At 52.5% G+C, this 25,961-nt stretch overlaps 1 protein-coding gene across 1 annotated transcript in view; it reads right to left on the bottom strand.

Moving 5' to 3' along the window:
• Egln1 (egl-9 family hypoxia inducible factor 1) overlaps positions 1 to 25,961 on the bottom strand; it is a 36,480-nt gene that overhangs the window by 9,736 nt on the left and 783 nt on the right. Inside the window, exon 2 of the mRNA XM_055617566.1 lies at positions 25,576 to 25,959. Within this exon, the coding sequence (XP_055473541.1) occupies positions 25,576 to 25,959 (384 nt within the window). The remainder of the gene's footprint in view (positions 1 to 25,575; positions 25,960 to 25,961) is intronic.

Here is a 25,961-nt window from a genome sequence, read left to right as displayed (position 1 = left end):
ACGCACCACCACACTTGGCCACGTACATACGTGCACGCGCTCAAGCACACACCAAGCCAGGCCTGAGGACCAGCTTCACCCTGTGTGCTGGTTGCGTGGCACTAACTGCTGCATATTTACAGGAACGCTCAAGTACACACTGCAGGCGGCTGCACACGCACAGCCCTGCACGGCGGTAAGAGTGTTTCCTAACTACCTCGCCAGAGACTTGCACACAGCCAGCAACTGTCTGTGTCTCTCGAACCCTCGTTCCCACTACCCCTGAAGCCATTGTCTGGGCCCTCATCCTCCCTCTTCAGAGCTGCCTGTGTGTCTGGGCCACAGTTTTCCGTTAGCCTCGGTTTATCCCAAAGACTGCTGGGATTCCAGCAGCTGGTCTACCCAGGTCATCTGACCAGTGCCACGGTATGTCACGTCTGCAGGCTTCACACGCTGCTACTCGGACATCCTGACAGCATACGAAATCTACTCTAGTTCCACAGGGCGACAAGACCCAGCGCTCACCAAAGCAGTGGATGGGTCTGGGAAGAACAGGGCCACAGCTGTAAGGACACGAGTGAGTCACTTGCAGATTAGTGAGTAAGCTGTAAACAAACTAGCAAAGAGGAAGAGCCAACCACACAACTTGAAAACACCAAAAAAGCCGCTCACACACGTGGCTACAGTGAAACACAAGCTGAATATGGGCTTTCTTCTTTACAGACCCCACATCCGGGGTCTGTCTGCCCAGGAGAACTGAGCACATCTTGCCTCACATTTCTTTCAATAAGTCATTCTAGGAAAGGAACTCACCACTTTCCTGTCAATCCTCCTGCCTCTAAGCGCTACGATTACATGTGTAAGTCACTAGGCCTGTCTTAAATTCTGCTTTGAAAATGGCAAAAACCAGCCGGCAGTGGTAGCGAATGCCTTTAATCCCAGCACTCAGGAGGCAGAGGCAGGTGGATCTCTATGAGTTCGAGGCCAGCCTACGATGTAAGCTCAAGGACAACCAAGGCCACAAAAAAAAAAAAAAAAAAAGCATCAAAAACGGACAAAAGGCAAAAACCAACCACAAAAGTAAGAGAAAACAATCAGGATTTATCAAGATAAAAAGTCTGTCCCTGTCCTCATTCTCAGAGCGCCTTGGCGTCCAGTGCCCTGTCACTTAATCCTTATGGCTCCTAGGGGTAGGCACTGCCCTCATTTTGAAACACCAACTACACAGGGGGAGTGAGATAGGCAGAGTAAGCCCCTCTTTTGTTTTTGAGACAGGGTCTTAGGTAGCCCAGAGTTGCCTCAAACTCGTTACCGAAGGCAACTTGAATGCCTGCTTCTCCCGCCTCCATCTGCCCTGAGGAGGTTAAGGTGCGTATCTCTCTGAGCTGAGGTTTCGGGTTCATGTTACCGTGCCTGGCTTCACGTGATGCCAGAGACTGAACTCAGAGGGTCCTGAACGCTGAGCGAGCACACCACCAACCACATCTCTAGCCACACCCTCAAACAGCAACGAAAGCGACCAGCAAGGACTCGGCTGGCCATCAGCTTCACACAGCTGCCACGCAACATGAGGAAGCAGTGAGAGTTCTACAGACTCGACTATGTGGAACCAGGCCTCACGGCTACATCTATTTTGGGGGCCACATTACAGGAAGAACACTGACAAAGAGGTGCTGAGCATCTAAAAGGGAAAGGAATCAGAAAGGAGGCTGGAGAGAGGGCTGGCTCAGTGGTCAAGAGCATTTCCAGCAAGGTTCAGTTCTCACGTGGCAGATAACAGCCATCCTTTACTCCAGTTGCAAGGGACCTCTTCTGGGTTCCTTGGACACTGCACATACATGGCACAACGACATGCAAGAAGGCAAAACATCTACACACATTTTTTTTTTTTTTAATTTAAGGTTAGGTTTTTGTTTTGTTTTTCGAGACAGGGTCTCTCTGTGTAGCCTTGGCTGTCCTGGACTCGCTGGCCTCAAACTCACAGAAATCTGCCTGCCTCTGCCTCTGTTAGGGTTCTTTAAAAGCAGAGAGAGGCATGGCACAGAGCATCGAGGAAGGGCTGGGACCGGGTCATTCTGACAACAGGAGCCTGATTAGGTGTGTGCAGCCGGTTAAACTGTGTGTGCCTTCCTAGAAGGGAGGACGAAATAAAGGAAGACTCGGAACAGCGGGAATGGCCAGTGTCTGCACCCGAGCTCTGGCTGTGCCTCTGTTGACTGGCTGGGTCACTCTGGCCCAACTACTTATGCCCTGGGTGCCTGACTGCCCTTGCTGTAGAGTGCGAACAGCAGCATGCTGCCTACAAAGCCAACAAACCAACACACGGGCAATGCAAAACCTGCCCAGTGCAAAGACAGCAACGGCAGCTGCAGCTCGCAGCCCCTGGGGCCTTGGAGAAGTCAGTCTCCACAGTGGATTTGGGACCTGCCTTGACCTGGGCTCGGAGCCAGGCAGGCATTCGCAGAGTCCTCATTACCACATCCAAGAGGTCTTGCTGGGGCCCATTTGGTCCTCAAAGTGACTGTACGAGACCCTGTTCTAGAGAAGAGTGGCCAGAACAGCGGGGCACCGGGAGGCCACACAGCTGAGCCACCTGGCCAGATGGTGAGCCCAGGCACGCGAGGCCCTTGGGCCTGGCTGAGGGCCTTCATGATCAGGCAACCCTGAACTAAGCATGTGCCTAGTATAATATGAACAGTTATTTTCTCAAATGAGAAGTGGACGATGGCTGTCCCTAGCTGGACACCACTGCCATGCAACAGGAGGGTTCAATGCGGCAGAGGCAGACGTACCCACGCGGATCACCTGGGCCGGTCTCTCCGCCTGCCTGCCTCATGCCTAGCACAACCTGGGCTGTTACCTTTTTCTTCTAAGAATACTCAATCTTAACCAACGAGACAGCCTCGGAAAAACTCACTCTGATAAGGAAATGCTTGAAATGGGATTATGACCCTTTTTTTTTCTTCAAAAGTATTACGGAAACACTGGATATGGTTTAGGAACTATTATCACAAAAGTTACAGTCAACAGAGACATTTCCACAGTTCCTATAGAGAAACTAAAACTGAAACAATCCAACTATAATTTCATAAACCCAAAGATCGCCTGGGAGTTGTCAGAAAAAGACCTGCAAGCCAAAGGCCATCACTTGGGTATATGAGGCCAACCTGGGCTACACAGTAAGCTCCAGGTTAGCCTGGGCTACAAAGAGAAACCCTATCTCAAAAACTCAAAATGGGGAAAATCTTTAGAGAAGATAAATTAGAATTCAATTAAAAATTAAGTACTTTCCACTATGAGAAGCTCCTTAAGGCAAATGTCTTTAAGCTACCTTCAAAATTATGAATTAAGACACTAGGTTGATGGGCTGAACAGTGGTCCTCAACCTTCCCAACTCTGGGATCCTCTAATACAGTTCCTCACGTTGTGGTGACCCCCAACCATAAAACTCTATCATTGCTATTTCAGAACTGCAACTTCGCTACTGTTAGAGATCATAACCTAAGTGTCTGCTATGGGACCCCAAAGGAGTCAGGACACACAGGATGAGAGCCCTGGCTGGAGGGGTGGCTCAGCGTCGGGGAATTCAGGTCCTTTTCCCAGCACCTACATGGCTCATAACCACCTATAGCTCCAGCCCTCGTGGATCTGATGTCCCTCTCCTGGCTCCCATGGGCACCAGGGCACAGACATGCAAGCAGGCAAAACATTCAGCCTGGCATGGCAGCACACACCTTTAACCCCAGCACCTGGGAGGCAGACGTAGGCAGATCTCTGTGAATTCAGGGCCAGCCCTGGTCAATAAAGAGAGTTCTAGGACAGCCAGGGGTACACAGAGAGACTTTGTCTCAAGAACAAACAAACAAAACCAAAATTCATATACTTCAAAAAGAAAAAATGTAAAAAGGTACAACAGTAGCCTTCCAATTCTTATTTCCCATGCTGTCAACCCCGTATTTCCTGCACTGTGATGGAGCAATGCCACACAAAGTCATGGTAGCAGAGAGGGTGCAGCTGGCCGCTGGCCAGGCCAGGGCAAACTCCACTCCCACCTTGCGTTGTCACTACACACATTTCCAGGGCAACTGTGCATATGCAAACAACCTCTCTACCCACAGCCCCTGTCCGTGGCTCCTCCTGTGTGGGCCTCAGGCCACCATGACAGTCCTGCAGGGGCCTGGCCCTGCCCCCTGTGGACAGCAGCTACATGGCCCAACACCCTCCAACTCGGGGGACTCCTGACCCTAGTCCTCAGGCCTACCTGGGTAAGATTCTCTCCCTGTCCTCTGGGGCCCACGAGGCTAATCCCATGGCTTTCAACCTGTGGGTCACAGCCCCTGTGGGGAGGGCCAACCAACCTTTTCACAGGGGCGGCCTAGGACCACGGGAAAACACAGAGATTTACGTTACGGCTCGTTACAGTGGCAAAATTACAATTATGAAGTAGCAACAAAAATAATTTGGGGGCTGGGGTCACACCACCAGGAACCGTTTTAAAGGGTTGCAGCGTCAGGAAGGCTGAGAACCACTGGCTAGGAGCGGCGCAGAGCTGAAGGCTGTAAGAGCCTCAGGCTCACCCTGAGAGTTTAACTTGCAGACGTTTAGTTGGCTGGGCCTGGAGAGATGGCCCAGCAGTTAAGAGCACTGGCTGCTCTTCCCGAGGACCCACCCGGTGGATCACAACCCACTGCAGTCCCATGGGCTAAATGGCCTCTTCTGACGTGCATACATGCAGACGAAACACCCATACATATAAAACACATACCTAAGCAAATCTAAAAACATTCCATTTATTGTCATTTGCGTACGGTCTGTGTATGGTGAGGGTGGGGTGATCAGTGCGGCACGGTGGCCAGAAGAGGTCAGAGGTCAACCTTATAGAAGATGTTCTTTAGTGGGTTTGGACTGAACACAGGTCACCAGGCAAGCACTCTCGCCCTCTGGACTCAGAATAGGGATTTCTGCCAAGGCCACTGGAGGAGATGTTTGTCACTTCCTCTGGGTCCAGGGTATCGCCCTAAGACCACCGAGGCTACCAGATGTCGCAGGGCAGAGCTAGATGGCCAACTTCCTGGTTGCTTGAAGCTCCCTACCAGCTACAGCCAGGTTATTGGTCTAGGACTGCAGAAGCCAGGGAGAGGCTGAGCGCTGTGCTCTGGCCACCTCCACTGAAGAACTCTCCTGCCCTGGTGTCAGTCAGCACCCAGGAGCAGGTGACTCAGGACGGGCAGCCCAGCAGGAAGGACCTGGCTCCTATTTCTAATCCTGGTTCTGCCAATTACCAGCTACGTGACTGTGGGCATTCGGGAGGCGTTTCCTCGTTCTGTAACCTGACTTGACACGGCCCCAGAGGCAGCCTGAAGGATTTACCAGTGTGCGCTGGCTGCTCAGCCTCTGCCCGACCGCGACACACGGAGCGGCCGCCAGTCCCCTGGCAATCTTCAGGGCCGGCCTCTATGGTGCCAAGTCCTCACTTCCAAATGGCGTCAAAGCCATAACCATCAACAGATTTTCTGACTTCAAATCCAGCATCTCCCAACCTCACCCCAGGTCTCCTCTCAGGGAGCCCCCTGGCCATGACCGTGGGGCTAAGTCTCTGCCCGGGACAGCAGAACTCTGGAGAGCCTGACAAGGCCAACGTCCAGGTCAGCCTAGCAGGAAAAGAATGAGCCTGTCCTCGTGGATGGTGACCAGGCAACGTCTGCTGCCATGCACAGGCACAACCTTCCCCCCCCCGCAGGCTTCGGAGGGGCACCCCCCCCACCCTCCTCACACTTTTCTTTCCTCCGTCACTTCGTGACGGATGACTTGCTAGCTGGCTTTTCCTCAGCCTTGCCCAGCAAGCAAGCTCATTCAGAGGAGCCAGATCTGTGCAGCAGCTGCACCCAAGCCACCTGGCACACCAGCAGGGGTTACGGCTGCACACATGGACACAACTCAACGTGGCTGGCCCCAGGGCCGACCCTTCAGACCTTCCTAGCCTCTCTCGGACTCCTGGTCAGGCCGGGACGGTCCCCAGAATGGGTCCTTCAAACCTATCATTCCTCTCTCCTGCCCATCCCAGCCGCCGTCAGAGACACGGCGGCGTGTAGTCAACCCTTCCACAGGCCACACCTCCTCCGGGGCTGCTGAGATTTGAACTGCAGGCGTGTCCCCTGGGACCCTGGTTTACCGTGCATGCTCTGAGTCCGCAGCTGGTGTGAGGGCGGCCCTGTGCCTCCTCAGAGCCCTCGATCTCCGTGTCACCTTCGGCATCAGCCTTCCCAACAGCGCCTTCCCTCCTGAAGGTACCAGGGGCTCCCCTGTTTTAGAATAAATCTTGTGCTGCCCTTTGCAGCTCCGCCTGGGCTCCACAGGCAGGCTTCTGTGAGGGCTGGTCGGCCACCCTGTCACACCGAACTCACTTGGCTAAATCTGAGAGCACGCAGGCCAAAACAAATATCCAGCAGCGGCCCGTCCCTGCAGGCATGGAGTGAGCCTCGAGAACGTAACAACTTAGGCGCCTGGGTGCTTCAAGCCCCAGCGCCCGACTGGATGCCAGCAGCAGCGGGGCTTCCTGTTCCATACCGGCTGTCAGGCAGCCTTTGCTCTCCATCTGAGCAAACCCTGAAAACCCAGTTCACAGAGACACAGCCTGACCCGCAGGATCATGGCCACCTGCCCGACAGACCGTGCCTGCTTGGAATGCAAGCATCCACATATGCCCAGGAGTTTGCCAGGGCTCTGGGGTGTCTGGGCACAGTGTTTGGGGAACAAGTGGGTTGGCTAAAGTGAGCCTGAGCACATGCACGCCTTGGGCACCTCTGAAAATGCAGATGTCCAAAGATGGCTACAGGGACCCAGGCGCAGCGGAGAATGCAGAGGAGGCAGGAGCAATGAGGAGGGCCCACATGAGTCAGCACCGAGTCACTGTGACTTCGAGATGTTGGCGACGGAGAGTTACCACACAGAACACACCACAGAGCATACGTGAAAGAAGAGTGAGCCGTCCTCATATGATGGGATGCCAGGAAGGCACGCTGACTATCTGCTTAGGTCTGTCCTGGTGGAGCAAGAAGGAAACTACTGGATAAGTGGAATTAAGAACCAACAGTGAGCTGGGCGGTGGTGGTGCACACTTTAATCCCGGCACCTGGGAGGCAGAGGCAGACAGATCTCTGAGTTCCAGGCCAGCCTGGTCTATAGAGTGAGTTCCAAGCCAGCCAAGGCTAGCGAGAAAGCCAGTCTGGAAAACAAAACAAAAGAACCATCAGTGGGCTGTTGCGGATAAGGCTCGGCGGCAGAGCACCTGGCAACTGAATGAAAGGTCCTGGGTTCAATACCCACCACTGCAATGAGAACTGAATGAAAGGTCCTGGGTTCAATACCCACCACTGCAATGAGGAAAAGTAAAAAGACACAGAGGGCACGGATCAATGGCTCAGTGACCAATGATCAATGGGCAACAAGAGACTGGATCCGGACCCTGCCTGCTGCTGGCTTGCTGCGTGACGTAGCTCTCGGTTCCCATTTGATTGCCATATTCATCACTTTTCTTGCTGCTGTGACAAAATCCTGAGAAACTTAAGCTCAGGGAGGCAGAGGCAGGCAGAGCTCTGTGAGGCCTGGTCTACAAAGCAAGTCCAGGACAGCCAAGGCTACACTGAGAAATCTGTCTCCAAAACCAGGCAAACCAGCTTGGCTTGCAGTCTCAAAGTCCAGCCTCTCACACAGGCCTGGAGACAGGAGGGAGGCGGCTGGTTACACTTATCCACACTGGGGAAGCAGAGGGAGAAGGGAGGCTGCTCAGCTCACTTTCTCCTTTCATTCTCAGTCCAAGCCCCCAGCCCAGGGCATGATGGCGCTACCACATTCAGGAGTCCCAGTTCTGCCTCATGAACCCTCGAAGACCTGTCCAGAGCTTCGGCTCTTAGGTGGTCCTAGGCCCAGTCAGGCTGATGAGCAACACTGACCAGCACCACTGGCTAGGGACTTGATTGTATCTGTGTCACAACTACTGGAAAGCCACCTCGTGTCAGACCCTGTCACCTCTGATCACCCTGCCATCTCTGATCACCTTCGTAATCTTGCAACAAAAGAAACCTCTCTGGCCTTGCACACTGGAAACTGGATCTAGAGCTGACCCAGGGTCAGAGAGCAAATAGGTGTTGTCTTGAGCGCAAACCCAGGAATCCCAGTCTCCTGGTTATTCTGCAGCTGGTTTCTGCCTTTACTATTTCCTTTATCTCTGACAAAGCATCTGTTATGTGGCGTGTTTGGGTGTTTTGCCTGCACGCCTGCCTGTACACCACTTGTGTGCCCGGCACCCCTAGAGGCTGGTAGTGGGCATCAGATGCCCTAGAACTCGAGTTAAGGCAGGTGTGAGCCACCATGTGTTGCTGGGACTCAAACCTGGGTCCTCTGAAAGAGAAGCCAGTGTCTTGACCACTGAGCCACCCAGGCCCGTCTTCTTGATGCATCGCTACACGACCCAGAAGACAGCAACACAGCAATGGTGACATTGCTCCAGGGTGTACTAACTGCTGAGAAGAAAGGGGACAAGGAGGGACAGAAAGACAGATTACAGAGGGCCCGGCTGTTCAGAATCCTGTGAACACGCAGAAGAGGGAGGGGGAGGAATGCAGAGAAAGTGCTTTCCACATCCACTCCCCTGATGATCACCAGAGGGGAAACTGAGGCAGGTGACCCGCTGGTATCATATGATGAGCTGAGAGCAGGACAGCGTTCTGAGTCCTAGCTGCCTGATGTCAAATTCCATATTCTCAGACTCCCGGATTCCTCAGTCATAGGCAACACACCAGCCCTCCCCGAGGGTCAAGAGCTGCTGGGGGGTGGGGAGGACACAGGACTGCAGACCTGCCTCAGCAGCACTTAACCCCTTCAGGAGGCTAAGGAACAGGGCAGTGAAGGGCAGACAGTGTTCACACTTCCAACAGCCAAGGGAAAGTGCAAGTATTAGAAGGGGATCCAGTGTGGTGAAGAACACAGAGCGGAGCTGGTGGTTTGGGGGATTAAAAGGTCTTTTTCTTTCCAAGCATACGGTTAGGAGAGGCGCTCAGAAGAGGTAAGGAGCACTCTGGGTGCCCGACGCAGAAACCCAACACTGGAGATCTTTCAACTGATCAGGCTTTTGTTAGTTTGCTTGCTTGCTTGTTTTAGTTTATCGGGAAGGTGGGAGGAGGGAGCAAAGAGGGGTGGAGAGGGGAAGCCCGCTGCTGTGAGCTGCTTCGTGGGGCTGGAGGGACGACTCTGGGCCTCCGTTCTCTTCTCTCCATGCTACCTGGGTCCCAGAGATGAAACCCAGGTGGCTGGCTTGTGTGACAAGCATCTCCATCCACTGAGCCACCTTGCCAGCCTTAGCCATCTCAGGCCCAGGGAAGCCTCGGCCTGGACTTGGGCACTGCAGGGGCCTCCGAGGCCTGTGGCTTTACAGAATGTGTCCCTGGCTGCGGCAGCTCTGCCTGTGCAGCCCGCACTATCCGAACCAGCCTTCCACAGCAGGAGCGCCCTGTTCACGCCCACACAGGCGTGTGGTGGCTGGGGTTTTCCCTGGGAGGTGCCAGCCTCAGCAGGACCATGCTAAACCGATTTCACTGGGGAAGAGGGTGGGCAGGGAGATGGCCTGCTGACAGTGCTCACGGCACAAGGGTAAAAGCCAGATGTGGGGTCCCCGGCACCACCTGGCTCTCAGCCTCCCACCTCGCACTGGGACCCCAGAAACCTCCTGACTAGCTCAAGTGGAGAAAGTGAGCTCTGGGCCACCGGAGGACCGTCTCAGAGTGGTGGACCCACTCAGACGCCCGGCACTGAGCCCTGACACCCACATGTGCGGGCACACGAGTGCACATGTACCGACCACCCCCTCAGCACAATAACCAACCCCAACAGCGGGGCCTCTCAGCCGTCCTGGGAGTGCCGCTGCTTTATCGAGGACAACAAGGTCCTCTTCCTGGGATGCCGCCCCACCTCGGCGGCAGGCTGCTCATGGGTCTTCGGACAGAGGACACTCCTGCCTCCTACTCTGGGCAGTAATGAGTGAAATGCTCACAGCGTGTGGACAGGCTTTCACTCTTCTTTGTAGCTGTCCAGCAATGGAATTGCTGGGTCCCATCAAGAGTTTATATTTAACTTTCCGAGGCACAGCCAACCTGTTTTTCCAAAGCGGCTGTGCCATTCTGCATTCCCATAGGCAATAAACACTTGCGGCAACCTACCCCTGGGTGGCAGCTCCATGGCCCGGTTCTGCGCGTGCTGGCCTCTCCATGTGCTTTCTGCTTCCCTGACAGTGAGTCAAGAGAGACAGGGCCACATGAAGCCCACATGGCTCCGAACTCCTGATCCTCCTGTCTCCACCTCCAGTGTGCCAGAATTATAAGCCTGCAACACCATGCCTGGTTTAGGAGGTGCTACAGACTGAACCCTGGTTTTGTTCATGCTAAGTACGCATATTGCCCATCAAGCCACATCTCCTGGCCTCCGAGGACCTTTTAACACACTTAGCCATTCCTGTTTGCCCCCTTCTGTGAAACAGTTTTTCAAATCTCTTTCTGTTGGGTTGTTTCTCTGTATATCTCCTGAACTGGTCCGTGTGGGCTCGTGCACTCGAGTGCAGTTGCCCACAGACGCCAGAAGGGGGCAGTAGATCCCGCAGAGCCAGAGCTGTGGCAACTGAGCCACCAGACAAGGGAGCTAGGCACTGAACTCCTGTGGAAGCCTTCCTTCCTCCTCAACCATCTCTCCTGCACGCCAGAAAGGGCACCAGATCTCACTATAGATGGTTGTGAGCCACCATGTACTTGCTGGGAATTGAACTCAGGACCTCTGAAAGAACAGAATATGCTCTTGACCACTGAGCCATCTCTTCAGCCTGTCTTGGCTTCTTTACTTTGTTGTGGTGGGTTGTATTTTCATTTCTTTAGTTAAAAAAAAAATAATTTGGGCTGAAGATAATTTGTTCTTGCAAAGGACCCACATGGCAACTCACAACTGTTTCTAACTCCAGGTCCAGTGGATCCAATTCCTTGCCTGACCTTGGAGGGCACCAGGCATATACATATGAGCAAAACACTCATACATAACAACAACAACAAAAAACTTCTAAATAGAAAAAATAAATAAATTGAGTCAAGCATGGTGATTCACATCTGTCTGTCTGTCACGCCAGCACTTCAGAGGCTGAGGCAGAAGGATTACACAAATTTGGAGCCATCCTGGACTACATGGTAAGATCGAAGCCTGCCTGGAATTTTAGGAGACCTTTGTCTGAAACATGTATGTACACACTCAAACCAGTGAATCCTCTGGGTGTGCATCTACTCCTGAGCTCCCGCTCCAGTCCCATGGATCCAGACACCTTTCTGACCCACAGCTACCGAGACTCTCCAGGCCTCCGTCCTGTGTTTTCTGAGACCCGAGTCACAGCTGGGTACACGGTACTCAACGTCCCACTGTTACTGCAGAGTGAGCACACCATCACCCAGGCGGGGCCAGGTGACCAGCTGAGGGCTATTTGTTCTAACAATGACAGAGAAATAAGCACCGACATCTCCTGCTGCCTCAACGAGCCATCTGCCCACTGTTTTTTGTTTGTTTGTTTGTTTTGTTTTAGTTTTGCTTCCTATAGTTTAGAGCATGGTGGAATATTTATGATAATAATAAATCTTTAAAAGTCACAAACCAGAAACATTTCCCTATGACAGGCAAGACCTCTACAGATGAAATACATGCTTGTAATACCCCGACTCTAAAGAAGCGACAGCTCCAAGGACGGAAGACTTAGGCCATATTAAATTATGCAAATATTTTCACATGCATACCCTGACAGCACACATCTCTACAAGAAAAATACACAGGTGGCCTGACTTCAAATACAGAGCTTTTTGTAAGTGAGCAGAAAAGCGATTTTTGTAATACATAAGCCAAGTAATCTACACCTTACAGGCCTGTCACTTCCACTCTGAAGAGCAGGTAGGCACAGTGGCTCAGACTCAGGAGGACGGAGCAGGAGAATCAAGGCCAGCCTGAGCTACACCATTAAGTTCCCAACACAGTCTAAGCTACAGGAGACTGTCTCCCGTACAAAGCACAACAGCACAACAACCAACCAAACACCCGGCCAGGGGCTAGAGACATGCTCATCAGTTACGAGTGAGCACACTGCTGTTCAGTGTCCCACGTTAGATGGTTTAGAGCCACCTGTAAGTCTAGCTCCAGGGAGAGCTGACCTCTGGAAACCAGCTTTAAAATGATTTAAATGATTTAAAAGAATGAATCTAAAAAAAAAATTTTAAATTAAAAGAAGAACTCAGGCCAAACAAAAACTTGGACCCGCAGAAATCTCTCAAGTCAAAAGTCACACAGGCTTCTCAAAATGCATTCTTCACTATGAGAACAATCAGCACATGACTTCAACAGTGACAATGTCAAGTCGGCCTACAACTTTGACAATCAGTCAATGGCAGATGTGACTAAGAGCAAAGGAGTCTTACAGGGGCAGTGGGTCATGGCAGTGATGACCCTAGGCCGCCCCCATTACTTTATAATTTGGTTTCTAAAACTTCCTCAGGCTAGAAGTGACTCACAGTACAGCTCCAGAGCGAGTGAAAGAGCTGGGACTGATCCTCAGCGATGAACAAAAACAAACTTATAAAGTTGGAGTCTACACGATTTAAGATAAATCTCAGGGGGTAGAGAGATGGCTCAGTGGCTAAAAGTACCTGTTGCTCCTGCAGAGGACCGGAGTTCGGTTCCCTGCACCCACAGCAGCTCACGATTACTTACAGCTCAAGCTCCAGGGGCTCTGACACCTGGGCTTCAAGGCATGCATACAGCGCAGACAAACATTCCTAAGATGAAAATAAATCTTTCCGAAAAACACCCGCATTGACAAGTTACAAAGTAATCAAGCCTACGTGTTTATCAAAGATCTAGAGCATTTCATCAGGCTGAGATCTGGCCCCCACTCTAGCTTATCTGTACGGGTGATGAACTTTCAAAATTAATACCTACAATCACCAATTTTTAAATGCAGCCCCAGTGCTAAAGAGACAGCTCAGAGGTTAAGAGCACTGGCTGCTCTTCCAGAGGTCCCGAGTTGGATTCCTAGCACCTACATGGTGGCTCACAGCCATCGATAGTGAGATCTGGTGCCCTCGTCTACATGCAGGCAGAACACTGTACACATAATAAATAAATATTAAAAAATAAAATGAATGCAGCTCTAATAATTAAATTCACCAGTAAAACACGTATTCCCACCGCACACAGTCTGTAATGGGGGAGGGCCTGAGAGAGGACCCCGGATCCAGTGTTCTTTGCCAGGGCATTCAGCAGCCATGATGTGACAGGCTGTGTGAATGAGTACACGGCGCCCTTACCCAGGGGTCAGCTTTCCTCTCACCAGGCCCAGGCCATGTGCCAACTGCCCAAGCAACAACAGAGAGGCTTTAGTTAAAAATAAAGCCGACCAAAACCTCTGACTCCCGGAAATAGCTCAATTAGTAAAGTGCCTGCCACGTTCACATGAGGACCTGAGTTCGATCCCCCACAGCCACATAAAAAGGTGGGTGTGAGGTTGCGCACATTTGAAAGCCAGCATCGGGAGGGGACAGGTGGGTTCTTGGGTTCACTGGCCAGCCACACCAGCCTATTTGGCAAGTTCAGGTCCCAGTGAGAGACCCTGCCTTTAAAAAGTGTGGACAGATGAAACCTCAGTGTAGTTTGTAAGCCACTGACAGCCAGCACCCAGAGCCAGTACTCAAGAAAGGGCTGCGGAAGACACGGGCATCTTTCTCAAAAAGCTCCTAACACAAACCATAGCTCCTCTACCCTTTTTTTCTGTTTGTTAGGTCCATATTGCTTCCATTTCATTGATGGAGCTCTTGGGTCAGCAGCCAGAGACTTGTGCCAGCACAGACCCTGAGGACAAGAATCTGAACTCTGCCCATTGCTGGCTTCTGGCAGCAGTCACCTTCCCTTTCTCGGACAATGCTAAGCCGAAGAAACCTCTGCATGGCTGAAATACCCTCCACACTGTGTAACACTGAAACACAGTCCCTGGAAACCACCCCCAAGAACAAATGGCTCCTACACATTTCCACCAAGCCATCAAGGGATGTACCAGAGCTAGCAATCACAGGAACCGTCTTTAACACGTGAACAGAACAGCTCGAGCATACTGTGATATCTACTAAGACCTTTTAATCTTCTCTTATTTATTTATTTATTTATTTATTTATTTATTTATTTATTTATTTATTTATATGCATTTAGTGTTTGGCATACATATATATTTGTGTGAGAGAGATGGATTCACTGGAATTTGAGTTACAGAAAGTTCTGAGTTGCCATGTGGGTGCTGGGAATTGAACTCAGGTCTTCTGGAAGAGCAGCCAGTGCTCTTAACTTCTGAGCCATCTCTCCAGACCCTAGATCTTTTAATCTTTAAAAATTCAGGTGAACCGTCCTGCAATGCCAGTGTCAGGTAGACTCAAAGGAAAGAGGCAGAGAGGGCAGGAGAGCTCACCACACAGTCCTGTCCCTACTGATGAAGCAACTCTGCATCCTTTATGGTAAGACTGCACATCTGGATTCCAAAGCAGACACCGGCCTGGCGATGCTTTTGCAGAGGTGTGTCCTGGGCAGACAGCCCAAGTCACAGCTCCCATATTGCCATGTACAGATGGCTTTGTTTCTGTGAGGACCGTACAAAGCCAACAACTCCTCAAGCCTACACACATGCCTGCCGGTGGGGGAGACCCACAACACGCTATTCTAACCAGGAAAAGCAACTCAGTAAGCATGAGCAGGCATGTCTGTAATCCCAGGGACTAAGGCAAGAGGATGGCAAGTTCCAGGCAAGCCTGGGCAAGTGAGGGACCCTGTCTCTTGGCTTGGGTCTTCTGGGACACCTTTATAACAAGAACTTTAAAAAAAAAAAAAAGTTAGTTTTTTACATTTATTTTTTTCATCTGTGTGTCATATAGACACACATACCATGGCATGCACGTGGAGGTCAGAAGACAGCCTGTCCTTCCACCATGTGGGTCCTGGAGAACAAACTTAGATCCTCAGGCTTCATGGCAAGTGCCTTGACCTATTGAGCCATCTCTCCAGCTCCCATTCAGGGACTTAACATAGGCTAACATGAAAGCTATACATTGTGGGCATTCACTTAGGGAAGAGGTTGACAGCCCCCACCACACGTCTGCAGGGTCCACACTCAGAGTAAGCAGCCAGCGAGAACTGCCGTGGGCCAAGCTTCGTGCCGGCTGAGGATAGAACCTGCTCACCAACGTGGCCTCCGGGTACATCTTCACTCGAGATGCTTCCCCCCTGGGCAGGACAGTGCATCCTGCAAAGCCAGCACTCCAGAGACTGAGGCCTGACGATGGACGAGAGTTCCAGGCCAGTGCAAGCTGCATAGTGAGACCCCGTCGGCTACCACTGTCCCTGGCATATGAATGGCTTGCTCCTGGGACACTTTCCTCACCAACTCCATACTCAGAATGAACGGCAAAGTTAAGCACAATTAAGAGGTGGAACTTTAAAAAAAACAACAAACAACTATATCTATTACTTATTTAGTGACTTTGTGTGTTTTGCTGGTGCACACCAATATGCGCCTTGTCCCAGAATGCCAGAAGCGGGTGTCGGGTCCCCTGACACCAGAGCTATAGGCAGTGTGAGTTACCATGTGGGTGCTGGGAACCAAACCCAGGTCCTTTGCAAAAGCAACAGTGCTTTTACCCACCGAGTCATCTCCTCACATTTAGTAGGTGACAGTTTTAAGGGTGAAGTGTTTGAATGTTCATCAAAGCCAAACCAAAGTGAATGCGCAAATGGGTTCCTGCCACGCCTCCCTGTCACACACAGCTCAGACGACCCAGCTGCTTCTGAAGTCAATTAAACACTGGACGCTAGAACCGGAAGGCTTCCTGGCCCTGAGAGAGACACTTCGTGCCTGGGGAAGGCCAGGCCCTGTTGTTAAATGAACCCTTCCATGAGGTGGCCAGAGGGATGCCCTGGAGCTGCAGCACGCGGATGCTGTGCTGAGAATCGAGCGCTGGTCCTGTGAGGACATCCAGCATTCACTCCAGAGCCTTTAAACTCCTCAGCCTGCCTTTAACATGTCCGAAACTGAGCCGTGGCAGCTTCAAACACATTTCAGCAGCTCAGTGACTGTCTCGGCCACCGGTTTAAAGCTGGGTTACCTCGGATCATGCTTTGGCAACAGGCCCATCTCCTGGGAGTCACCTTGAAGGCCTGTGTCTAAGAGGTCACTTTCAACATCACACCTTCCCAGCTGCTAGCTTTGGGAACACAGGCATTTCTTGCAGCTTCTCAGGCACTGTGGGAGGGGGGAGGAGGCAGGCACGCAGGCCACCCCTCGGCAGTGGGCAGGCCACTGGCACCCAGCCCAGCTCCTATCACAGAGAATGGCACAGAGCTCCAGTTCACCTTCAAAGCAGACCTTTCTCCCAGTACTTGGAGTTAAAAATAGTTTAAGGCCAGGCTGGCCTGGGCTATTTTTATCTGGAAAATTAGGGGTCAGGAACAACACAGTAAGCAGAGGGGAGGTGACCACAACAGAAAGAACACCCACAGACCTGGGGGGGGGGTGTTGCTGCAGATTAAGACACGAGCTCTGCCAGGTGGTGGAGGGAGGTGAGGGACAGCCCAGAAGATGGTCAAGGTCGAGTCACTGGGTGCTAGCACGCCTGAAAGCACGGGCAGCAGAGGATGACCTTGAACTCCTGACCCTTCGGTCTCCACCTCCCAAGTGCTAGTATTATAGGTGTATGCCACTACAGCGGACTTGAAGGACAGTGTGTGTGTGTGTGTGTGTGTGTGTGTGTGTGTGTGTGCGCGCGCGCGCGCGCAAAGCACAGAGGAGGATACTGGGGTTGCCGCATCACCTTCTTGTCTTGAAACGGTGTCTCCTGGTGAACCAGGAGCTCAGCTGGCAGCAGGCAAGCCCACGTCTTGTCTCTGCCCCAAGAGTATCTGGTGATAGGCATGTGTGGCCATACAGCTTTTCACATGGGTGGCAGAGTGCAAACACTAGGAAAGGCACATTCTAAATGACCAGAGAGGGTCAGGATGGAGACCATTCAGAGACTTGATTCACTGATGTGCTGGGGAGTGAGGAAAAGGCACCATTTTCATAACCCACAATAATCGGTTCAAACAATCAAATCACACCCTCTGGAGCATGTTCAATCTGTGGCCCATGGTCACACCCGGCCAGCTGTGAGTGCAGCTGGGCATTAAGTGACAAGCTTACTTCAAACATGACATGTGGTCCCCACCCCAGGGTATGTGTGCGCGCCCCCATATCCTAATATCAAAGGCTGGGCCCACAAATGTGCCCGGGGCTTTTAAGTGAGGCTTCCTAAGGGCTGGTAATTATTTTCTCTCCATGCACTTATCTGTGGCAGAATGCACATATGTATTTGTAATCGAATGGATGGGCCCATGTGTCTGCACAGGTCTGAGGCAGATGTCAGGAGTCTCCCTCATTGCTCCTCCACGTTATGCTTCACTGCAGTCTATCTTAAGCAAACCCAGAGCTCACCTGAGTGGCTCTCTTCAGCTAGCCCACTTCCAGATGCCCCTGTGCCCTGGGAGGCTGGGATCCAGGGCCTGTTGCCAGGCCTCTGGGCAGTTGCACAGGTTCTTTTCACTCACAGGACAAGCTGTTTAACCACTGTGCTGTCTCCCAGTCCTCAGGGTTGGCTCAACCTATGATAGGTTGTGCACAGCAAAGAAATCACAAAACAAAAGCGAACCAAAAAACACTAGGCAATTATATAAGGGGCTGCATATGAACTGATTAAAACCTGGATTAGGGTGGCCAGGAAGAATTTCAGACCTAACACTCACTGGGCCTCTGACACAAGCAGCAGGAACACTTGTTGATAAGATAAGGTGCTACAGCCCACAAGGCCCCCAACTGTGAGGGGCGTGTCAGCAACACAGGCGCTGTCAGGGCCACAGCAGGACAAGAAGCTGGCTGAGGGGCACTGCCTGGGCTCCACAGGGAAGGAGCTGGGCAGCCACAGACAAGAAAGCACGTGGTGGGAAGAAAGTGCTCTTTTCAAAAGACAGCAAGGAACAGAAGGAAAGATACAAGATGGGGGGGGGGGGTGTTTGAAATTCTCCATGGCACAGATACAGCTGGGTTTGAACAGGAAATGGAAACGAGAGTGAGGTGGCTCTGTAGCCCAGGCTAGCCTTGAACTCACTAGATGGGTGAGGATGACTTTGAACTCCTGATCCTTCGAAACGCACGAAACGCACGCATGTATCCTACTGTATGTAGCAGACGCTGCACAAACAGAAATCTCGGACAGAATCCACTTAAAGCCCGTTCCTCCATTCACCTGACTCCTGTCCTACCCTACCAGCCCTCCCTTTTTTTTTTTTTAAAGAAAGATGTATTTATTCATTTTACATAGATGAGTGCTCTATCTGCATGTACACCTGCCACCAGAAGAGGGCATCAGATCCCAGTGTAGATGGTCGTGAGCCACCACCTGGGTGCCGGGAATTGAACTCAGGACCTCTGGAAGAGCAGAGGGTGCTCTTAATGGCTGAGCCGTCTCTCCAGCCCGCCCTCACCTCTTCTAACACAGGTAAGCTCAATAGGAATCTGGAAGTTTGCCAAGCTCTCCAAACATGCAGGTGGGGCTGCCTCCCATCCCATGCAGTCAGTTGTTGGGAGGGAGACTGCAGACTGTCCCGGAGGAGGCTGTGGCTGCTGCAGCAGCTGTGCCTGAAGAAGCCAGGTGCCGGCTCACACCCACTGCTCAGGCTCACACCCACTCCTGAGGTGCTGAAGTTCCCTGGATGCACACAGCAGGAAGGGGACACGTTCCATGTAGAGAACACGTCTAGACCTGAGTAGTCAAGCACGGAGAGTCTGAAACCAGTGAACCCCAGGACCTGCCAGTGAAGCCTGTGGTCGCCCAGCAAGCGTGCAGACCAATGAAGGCGCCATCACAGCCGCACACGCCTGGGATCCCCAGCACTCAGAGGCTGAGGCTGCTCCAGGCCCTGGCTGCAAACAGAGACAGAGTGAACGGCACACCTCGGAGGAGGTGAATGCTCACTGACTGGTGTGACTCAACTGTGACAACAACAGGCAGGCTTGCAGGGGAGAGGATGCCCTGCGAGTCTGCAGAAAAGGGCGCTTTAGGCTCTTGGTAGCTTCTCTGTGGCTTTCTGGCCCGAGCCCAGTCATCAAGGAGCGGAACCTGCCAGGAGCAGGGTGTGGGGCGGGAGGTCTGTCCTCACACGAAGGCCCAGCATACACGCTCAGGCCCTGACCCCCCCCCCCCCAGCCGTGTGTAACCCCAGCCGCAGCCAGGAGTGGGCTAGGAGAGGCTGAATGAGCTACACTGGTGAGGACTCTAGTGAAACAGCTGGGGACGGGATGTTTCGGAGTGGGAGGGGATGTTTCGGAGTGCGACGGGCTTCCAGCTCAACAGCACTGACCACTTTAGAGGTGCCACTCAGGCCTCAGAGCCCAGCACACGCTAGAACAAGGGAAGTCTCCAAACACAGCCACCATGCACTCTGGCTTCTGAGGTTCCACTTCTGTGCAACTACACAAGTGTGTCAACCAGAGCGTGGGTTTTGTGCATGAAGGACGAAGGCAAGCTAAGGCTCTGGGCCGGGCGACCTGGGAAGATTCCGCATGAAGCAGCTGGCTGGCAGGGAAGACTTTCCTTCGGCTTCAAGGTGCCCATGTGGTAGTCTCTGGTGGGCTCACCACACAACAAGAGCTGGGCAGCTGGAAGCAGAGCCAAGGGCAAGCTGTGGATAGCGCAGTATGTGACCAGGACACACCCGTGCACATTCATACACACAAACCTGTGCAGCCACACACGGCTCCCACTGTGGAACTGGGGCCCTGAGGCCAGCACAGTGGTACAAGGCAGCTATGGAAACTGAACAGCCAGGTGGCGCACGATGCTGCTGGAGGGGAAAGATCAGGAGTTCAAAGCCAGCATGGGCTGCTGAACAGGAAGCCCAAGTCTTGGCTCCAGGAAGCCCTGTGTCAGTGCAGAGTGCTTTCTGGGCATTCACAGGGAATGCTCCCTGCACCAGAAAAGTATCTACGGATCCGTAAGAGCAAAAGGTGAAAAGTGAAAAATTAAGTAAAGCAACTAAGCTGATAACATCAACCCAAAGACACCAGAAAGCACAGGCTTCAGAAACATGGAGGAATGAGGAGCAAGCCTGACGGAGGAAAGAGAGAAGACAGGGCCCACCAGGAGTGTGGGCCCGCGTCAGGTGGCACCCCTCAACAGCAATGGGATAGCCGGGTGGAGAAGACTGCCACGCTAAAGTGTCAGACTAGCCAAAGCACTTGGGAAGAGCCAAGCAAGTCACCCATGTTCACTACCAAAAGGGAGCGAAATCAGTTCTGCAGGCAAGGGCACACTGCCGACGAGAGGGCTGACACGCTTCTGCTGCTGTCGCCAACAGCTCCAAAGTCCCTCCTTTGGGAGGGAAAAACTGTGTGGACCTGTGTGCACACCTCTGTATGCCCACGGACATGTATGCATGCTGCTGTGTGTGTGTACATGTCAGGAAAGTGGTGGCTGCATCAAAAAAACACCTAAGCCTTTTTCTCCAGCTTACCGCAGGGAAAACCGTGATCTCTTAGAGAAAAACTCAGAGCCAGATCTGAGTTGAAGCCTAGCCTGGTCTACACTGCATGCTCCCGGCCATCGAGACTCCCTACAATGTGGGGTCCAGGCTCTACGCTGAGACACTCTCTCAAGTACACTAAAAAAAGGAAGAATCAGGAAAATGTTTGATTTCTTTTTCTAACATGGGAAGCCAACAGTTAATAACAGTCTGACCTATTGTGTTTTAGGCAAATGCATGTGTGTGCTTTTCACACGCATGAGGCAAGTATGTACAAGCTGCAGGCTACACAGAAGCCTCACAGCGAGCATGAGGCAGGCTGACAGTATGGTGAACACCATCTGAGGCCAGAGTGGCCTCAAACTCAGAGATCCACCTGCCAGTGCCTCCCGAGTGCTGGGCTAAAGGTGTGCGCAATCATACCTGTCCCCATGGTAACATCTCAACATCTTTAAGGACCACCTTCTACTCAGCTTCCAGGAGCAGCAGTCCAAAACCCTTCAGCCTTCTGCACACAGGACAACTGACTCTACTCTCCCATCCCAAAGTGGCTGTCAACCACAGCCAAGCTGTTCTCCTTGCTCTGTCCAAGGTTCCAGGACACTGGCTCTCAACCTGTGGGTCAAAATCCCTCTGGGGCCACAGGTCAGATCTCCTGCATATTACATTACAACTCATCACAATAGCAAAGTTAGCTACGAAGTAACAACAACATAATTTTATGGTCAGGGCCACCACAACGTGAGGAACTGTATTAAAGGGTCTCAACTGTACAGGAAGGTTGAACCACTGTGCTGGGAGGAAAAAGAAGGCAGAGGTATGAGGGAAGGAAGCGCTGTCTCTGTGCGCTTTCAGGCTGACAAACAGATTTACTTCTCACGGGTCTGGAGGCTTTGCTCTGAGCCTCAGTGCAGCACAGTCCTGGAGGGTCTCTGCCTCTCGCTGCCCGGTTTTCCATCTAAGAGGATTGCCACCCCTCCATGGCGGCTGCAATAAAGCAGCAGGATCGGCCTCATCCCATTCTTTGCTCTAAAAGCCTCCCAGAGCTGACTAATTAACTGCAGCACAGAAAAATCTGAGCAGTATAAGGTGCTTGCTCCTCTCATCCTATTACTCCGTCTCCCTCACGGCACTGCGGATTGAGACAAGGCTGCCATCCCAATCACCTCACCCCAGCATCTTTTCTTCACATGCACCCGCAAATGAACATGAGACTTGAATTAAGTTTTAAAAACATTATACATGTAGTTCCAGCGATTTCACTTTTTAGTGGTTTGCTTTGGGGTTTTTTTGGACAGGAGTATTTCTGTGCAACCCAGGGTGGCCTCAGAACCAGTATTCTCCTGTCTCAGCCTCCTCTTTTATTTATTTAGGCACGGTCTGACTAGGAAACCCTGGGGCCTTGAGCTCACATAGATCCACCTGCCTCTGCCTCCCAAGTGCTGGGATTAAAGGTGTGAGCCACCACACCTGGTGCTGCAATCATCTTAAGGCCAAGCATTCTCCAGAGACATGGCAACAGACACACACAGCGCTCACCCTCTCACACTCACACACACACACAGTGCTCACACACAGCACTCACTCGGGGTCCCTCTGCACCGTTCCTCTCTACCCAGAAGCGCCTGTGGCCTCTGACAGCGCTCAGACACTGCTCTGTACAAGGGAAGACCGTGGCTCCCTGCTGCTGACGTCACCACGGTCTCCCTGATGGAAGGAAGGACGGATGTGAGAAAGGCTAAGAGGGTAAAGGGCAGCTTAAGGGCAAGAAGAGGGTGAGGATCCCAGGGCGAGTGGAAGGCAGGCTTCCATCACTGGCAACAATCACGTTTCTGCTTTTCTCCTACATTACTTCATCTTCCCTTGGGGGTTCCTCTTTCAAGTGGGTGGATGAGCAATGGCCAGATGCGCATGTCTGAGGCGGACACTAGGGAAGTCTCACCACTTCATTGCCACGTCCTGGCATACACGCAGATGAAGTGACAGAGACCTCGGAGCTCGGCTGTAGACCTGACTTATATCCTGGTATCTGGGGGTCTGGAGGGTTGGCTCAGAGGTTAACAACACTGCTAGAGGTCCCAGGTTCAATTCCCAGCACCAACACAGTGGCTCACAGCAGTCTGTAATTCTAGTCCCAAGGGATCCAATGACTGATTCTGGCCTCCAACAGGCACTGTACATACGTGATGTACAAACATACATGAAGGCAAAACACTCATACACATTAACTAAAAGCAGCAGTAGTAATAAAAATAAACAATCCTGGTATCTTAAAAGGACTTCCAGTGGGAGACGATAATCCAACCTGTTCTCCTGACCTAGAGGCGGGACCAGGCACTGACTCACAACCCGCTGCGGCTTCAAAAGCTAGAGCACACTGGCAGAAAGCCTAACAGCACTGTCACAGGACAGAGAGTACAGTCCCGAAGGCAATCAAGTGTAACAGCCGCGCTCTGACAGGCCCTCAGTGGTAGACCGAGTACACCTCAGTGGCTAAAACACACAGCTGCTTTTAAGTCTATGCAGTAAGCACTGTACAGTCAAAACGTTTATACAGCCAGATCCAGAGCGTCAAGACAAACTCCCTCACCATCAACAGAAATGTCTATCAAAACGAAATGGTGGTGTATACCTGTAATCCCAGCACTTGGGGAGGCAAAGGCAGGTGGATCTCTGTGGATCTCTGTGAGTTCGACGCCAGCCTGGTCTACAGGGCGAGTCCAGGACAGCCAGGGCTACACAGAGAGGCCCTGTCTCAGAGAACTAAAAGAACTAAAAGCCATGTGCTCACTGAAGTCCTTCCAGATCTAGTGCAGCAGGGAAACACTGGCTTCAAAGTCTGGCATGAACCTGACCGGCTTTGCCTGAGCAGTGGGGCCTGGCCTAGTATAAGCTGACCCTTACCCCAAATGTTACTCAGGGATGCTGTGCCCGGTGGTGCGACCGCTGTGACAGTGTCTGTCTGGGGCCTGCTCTGAAGCCTGACCCCTGACGCAGCCTGCTTGCTCAATATTTGAACGGAGGAGTGTGTGCCTGGTGTCTGAGTGCCCAAGAGCAATACTTTTCTCTTTTTAAGAAATACTTAAATTACATGTTCAAATATGATTACCCATCTTTTTTTGAAGTCAAAAGTTCAACGAGGGGCTGGCGTGATAGATGGCTCAGCAGGTAAAGTCTGACGGACCCACTTGGTAGGAAACTCAAATCCAGAAAGCTGTCCTCTGATCTACACACACACACAAAGCAAGAAATGTTTCGTTTTTTGAAACCATTCCTCTGTGTAGCGTTGGCTGTCCTGGACTCACTCTGTAGACTAGACTGGCCTCACAGAGATCCACCTGCCTCTGCCTCCCTGAGTCCCAGGATTACAGGCTTGTGCCACCCACCCGGCAGTAAGCGTCATTTACAAAATGTGAGGTTCAGTGAAAGGTTGTCCATACTCTGAAACCCTGTCCCTGGAATGAATGAAAAGTGTGTGCTCAGAGTGTGAGCCCATTCTCCCTGCTGCTAGGCTGGTTCCCCAGACCTCCAGGCAGGAGATTTCAATCAACACCTTTCCTTCAGCTACTTCAACCCAAGAGGAAAGAGGATGTCCCATCCCAACATCTTCCCTGAGAGCCAGGCAGCCCGAGGGGAACGGGAGGAAGGAGGGAAGCAGGAGGGAGCCACAGACCCCGAGAGAGAGGAAACCACCTCCTCTGCCCCTCCCACCCCAAGCTGTTCCCCAGCAGCAGCACCTTCTGGAGTGAGTGGGACATTCTGCTGTGAGCAGGACAGCTCTTCTTTTTAAAGAACCTCACGGAGCGCCCGGACTGAGGCCTAGTGGGACCTCCATGCCTCCCCAGCTTTACTTTGTTGTACTTTGGGGGACCACGCTGCCCTCACACTGGAGATGCAGCAGAGGCTCTTAAACGTCTCCCCTTCCCTTTTCAACTCCAGAAACCTGAACTACCCCACCCAGAAGCTTACTTATAAGCAACTTTTTCTTGAGCTCACCTGCTGTTAGCACAGGTGCCCCCACCCGGCGATGAGGGGGCTGTACATCAGCCTTCCCGTCGTATTCGGTGCATCTTTTCCCTCCCAAACATTCTCTGTCTGACCGTCCCATAGGACTGTCAACATAGTTCAAAACCTACACAAGCAATAATTACAGGAAAGAGCCTGTGTGTACCAACTTGTGTGTCAGGGTTTTCCCAAACCTCTCAAAACTCAGACTATGGAGGGAGGGTAGATCAGGGTGGCCCTGAATACAAAGAAAAGATTCAGATCTAGAAAGGAGAGTGGAGAAGAGCTGCTGTCTGCACGGCCAAGGAAGGAGCTGCTGGGCGAGGAAATGCCAGTGTAAGAGAAAGAGGGGCAAAAACCCCACCGAACCTAAGGGTAAAAGGAGCCCTCGAGAAGGAGAAGGAGGAGAGTCTAGGAAGCCACAAAAACAGCTTTTTTTCAAGAGAAGAATCATACTAACAAAGCGAACCGAGGAAAGCTGTGTTCTGAGTGTAACCCACCTACTCTGAGCCCTGGGAACGGAAACACTCCTCTCCCGGGTTGGTAGTGGGTTTCAGAACAGCAGGGACAGCCGGCAAGATAAAGCTTCGAGGGGGAGGGGAGCAGGCCGCCAAGCTTTTCCTGAACACGGGGAGTCTTCCGACCACAGGCTTTTAAACGGCCCTTTCTGGGGGCAGCTGACAGACTAAACACAGCGCCTGGCTCTCAATCAGAGCCGGGTGCGCGCTGAAAACCGCGGTGCTTACAACCAGCTCGGGCACACGGGCGACATCCACCACCCAGACCCGGTGCCCGGTGCCCCAAGCGCCCCCACCCCCACGAGTGACCGGGGTCCCGGCAGGGTCTGCGCTGTGGCCACCGCGGGGACAAAAGGAGCCACGATAAGGCGCAGCGCCCACAGACCCTCTCCGGGCGCCGGCCCCAGCCACTTACTTTCGTTCGGCCGTTTATCCTGTAGTTGCCCAGCTTCCCGCTGCAGTGGCGGATGAGGTCGTCCATGCTGCTCATGAGCAGGCCGATGGTCTCGCAGCCGGGCTCCTTGCCCTCGATCCAGGTGATCTGGTCCCCCCGGATGTCCTTGGAAGAGTCACTCTTCTGGCTGACCAGCTGCCCGTCTGTGAACTTGCCGGTGTCGTGCAGGGCGCGCACCTCGTCGCCGATCTGCTGGCCGGTCTCCCTGCCCAGGAAGTCGTCGACCACGCAGATGCCGTGCTTGTTCATGCACGGCACGATGTACTCCAGCGCCAGCTTCAGCGCGGGCAGCGGCTTGGTCTGCCCGTTGGGCCGCGGCCCTCCGCCGGGGCTCAGCGCCTCCCCGT

This window comes from Psammomys obesus, unplaced genomic scaffold (genome assembly GCF_907164565.1).
Source record: "Psammomys obesus unplaced genomic scaffold, mPsaObe1.curated_primary_1811, whole genome shotgun sequence".
NCBI lineage: Eukaryota > Metazoa > Chordata > Mammalia > Rodentia > Muridae > Psammomys > Psammomys obesus.
The sequence above is the reverse complement of the archived record's forward strand: the minus strand, read 5'-3'. Positions and strand labels throughout refer to the sequence as shown.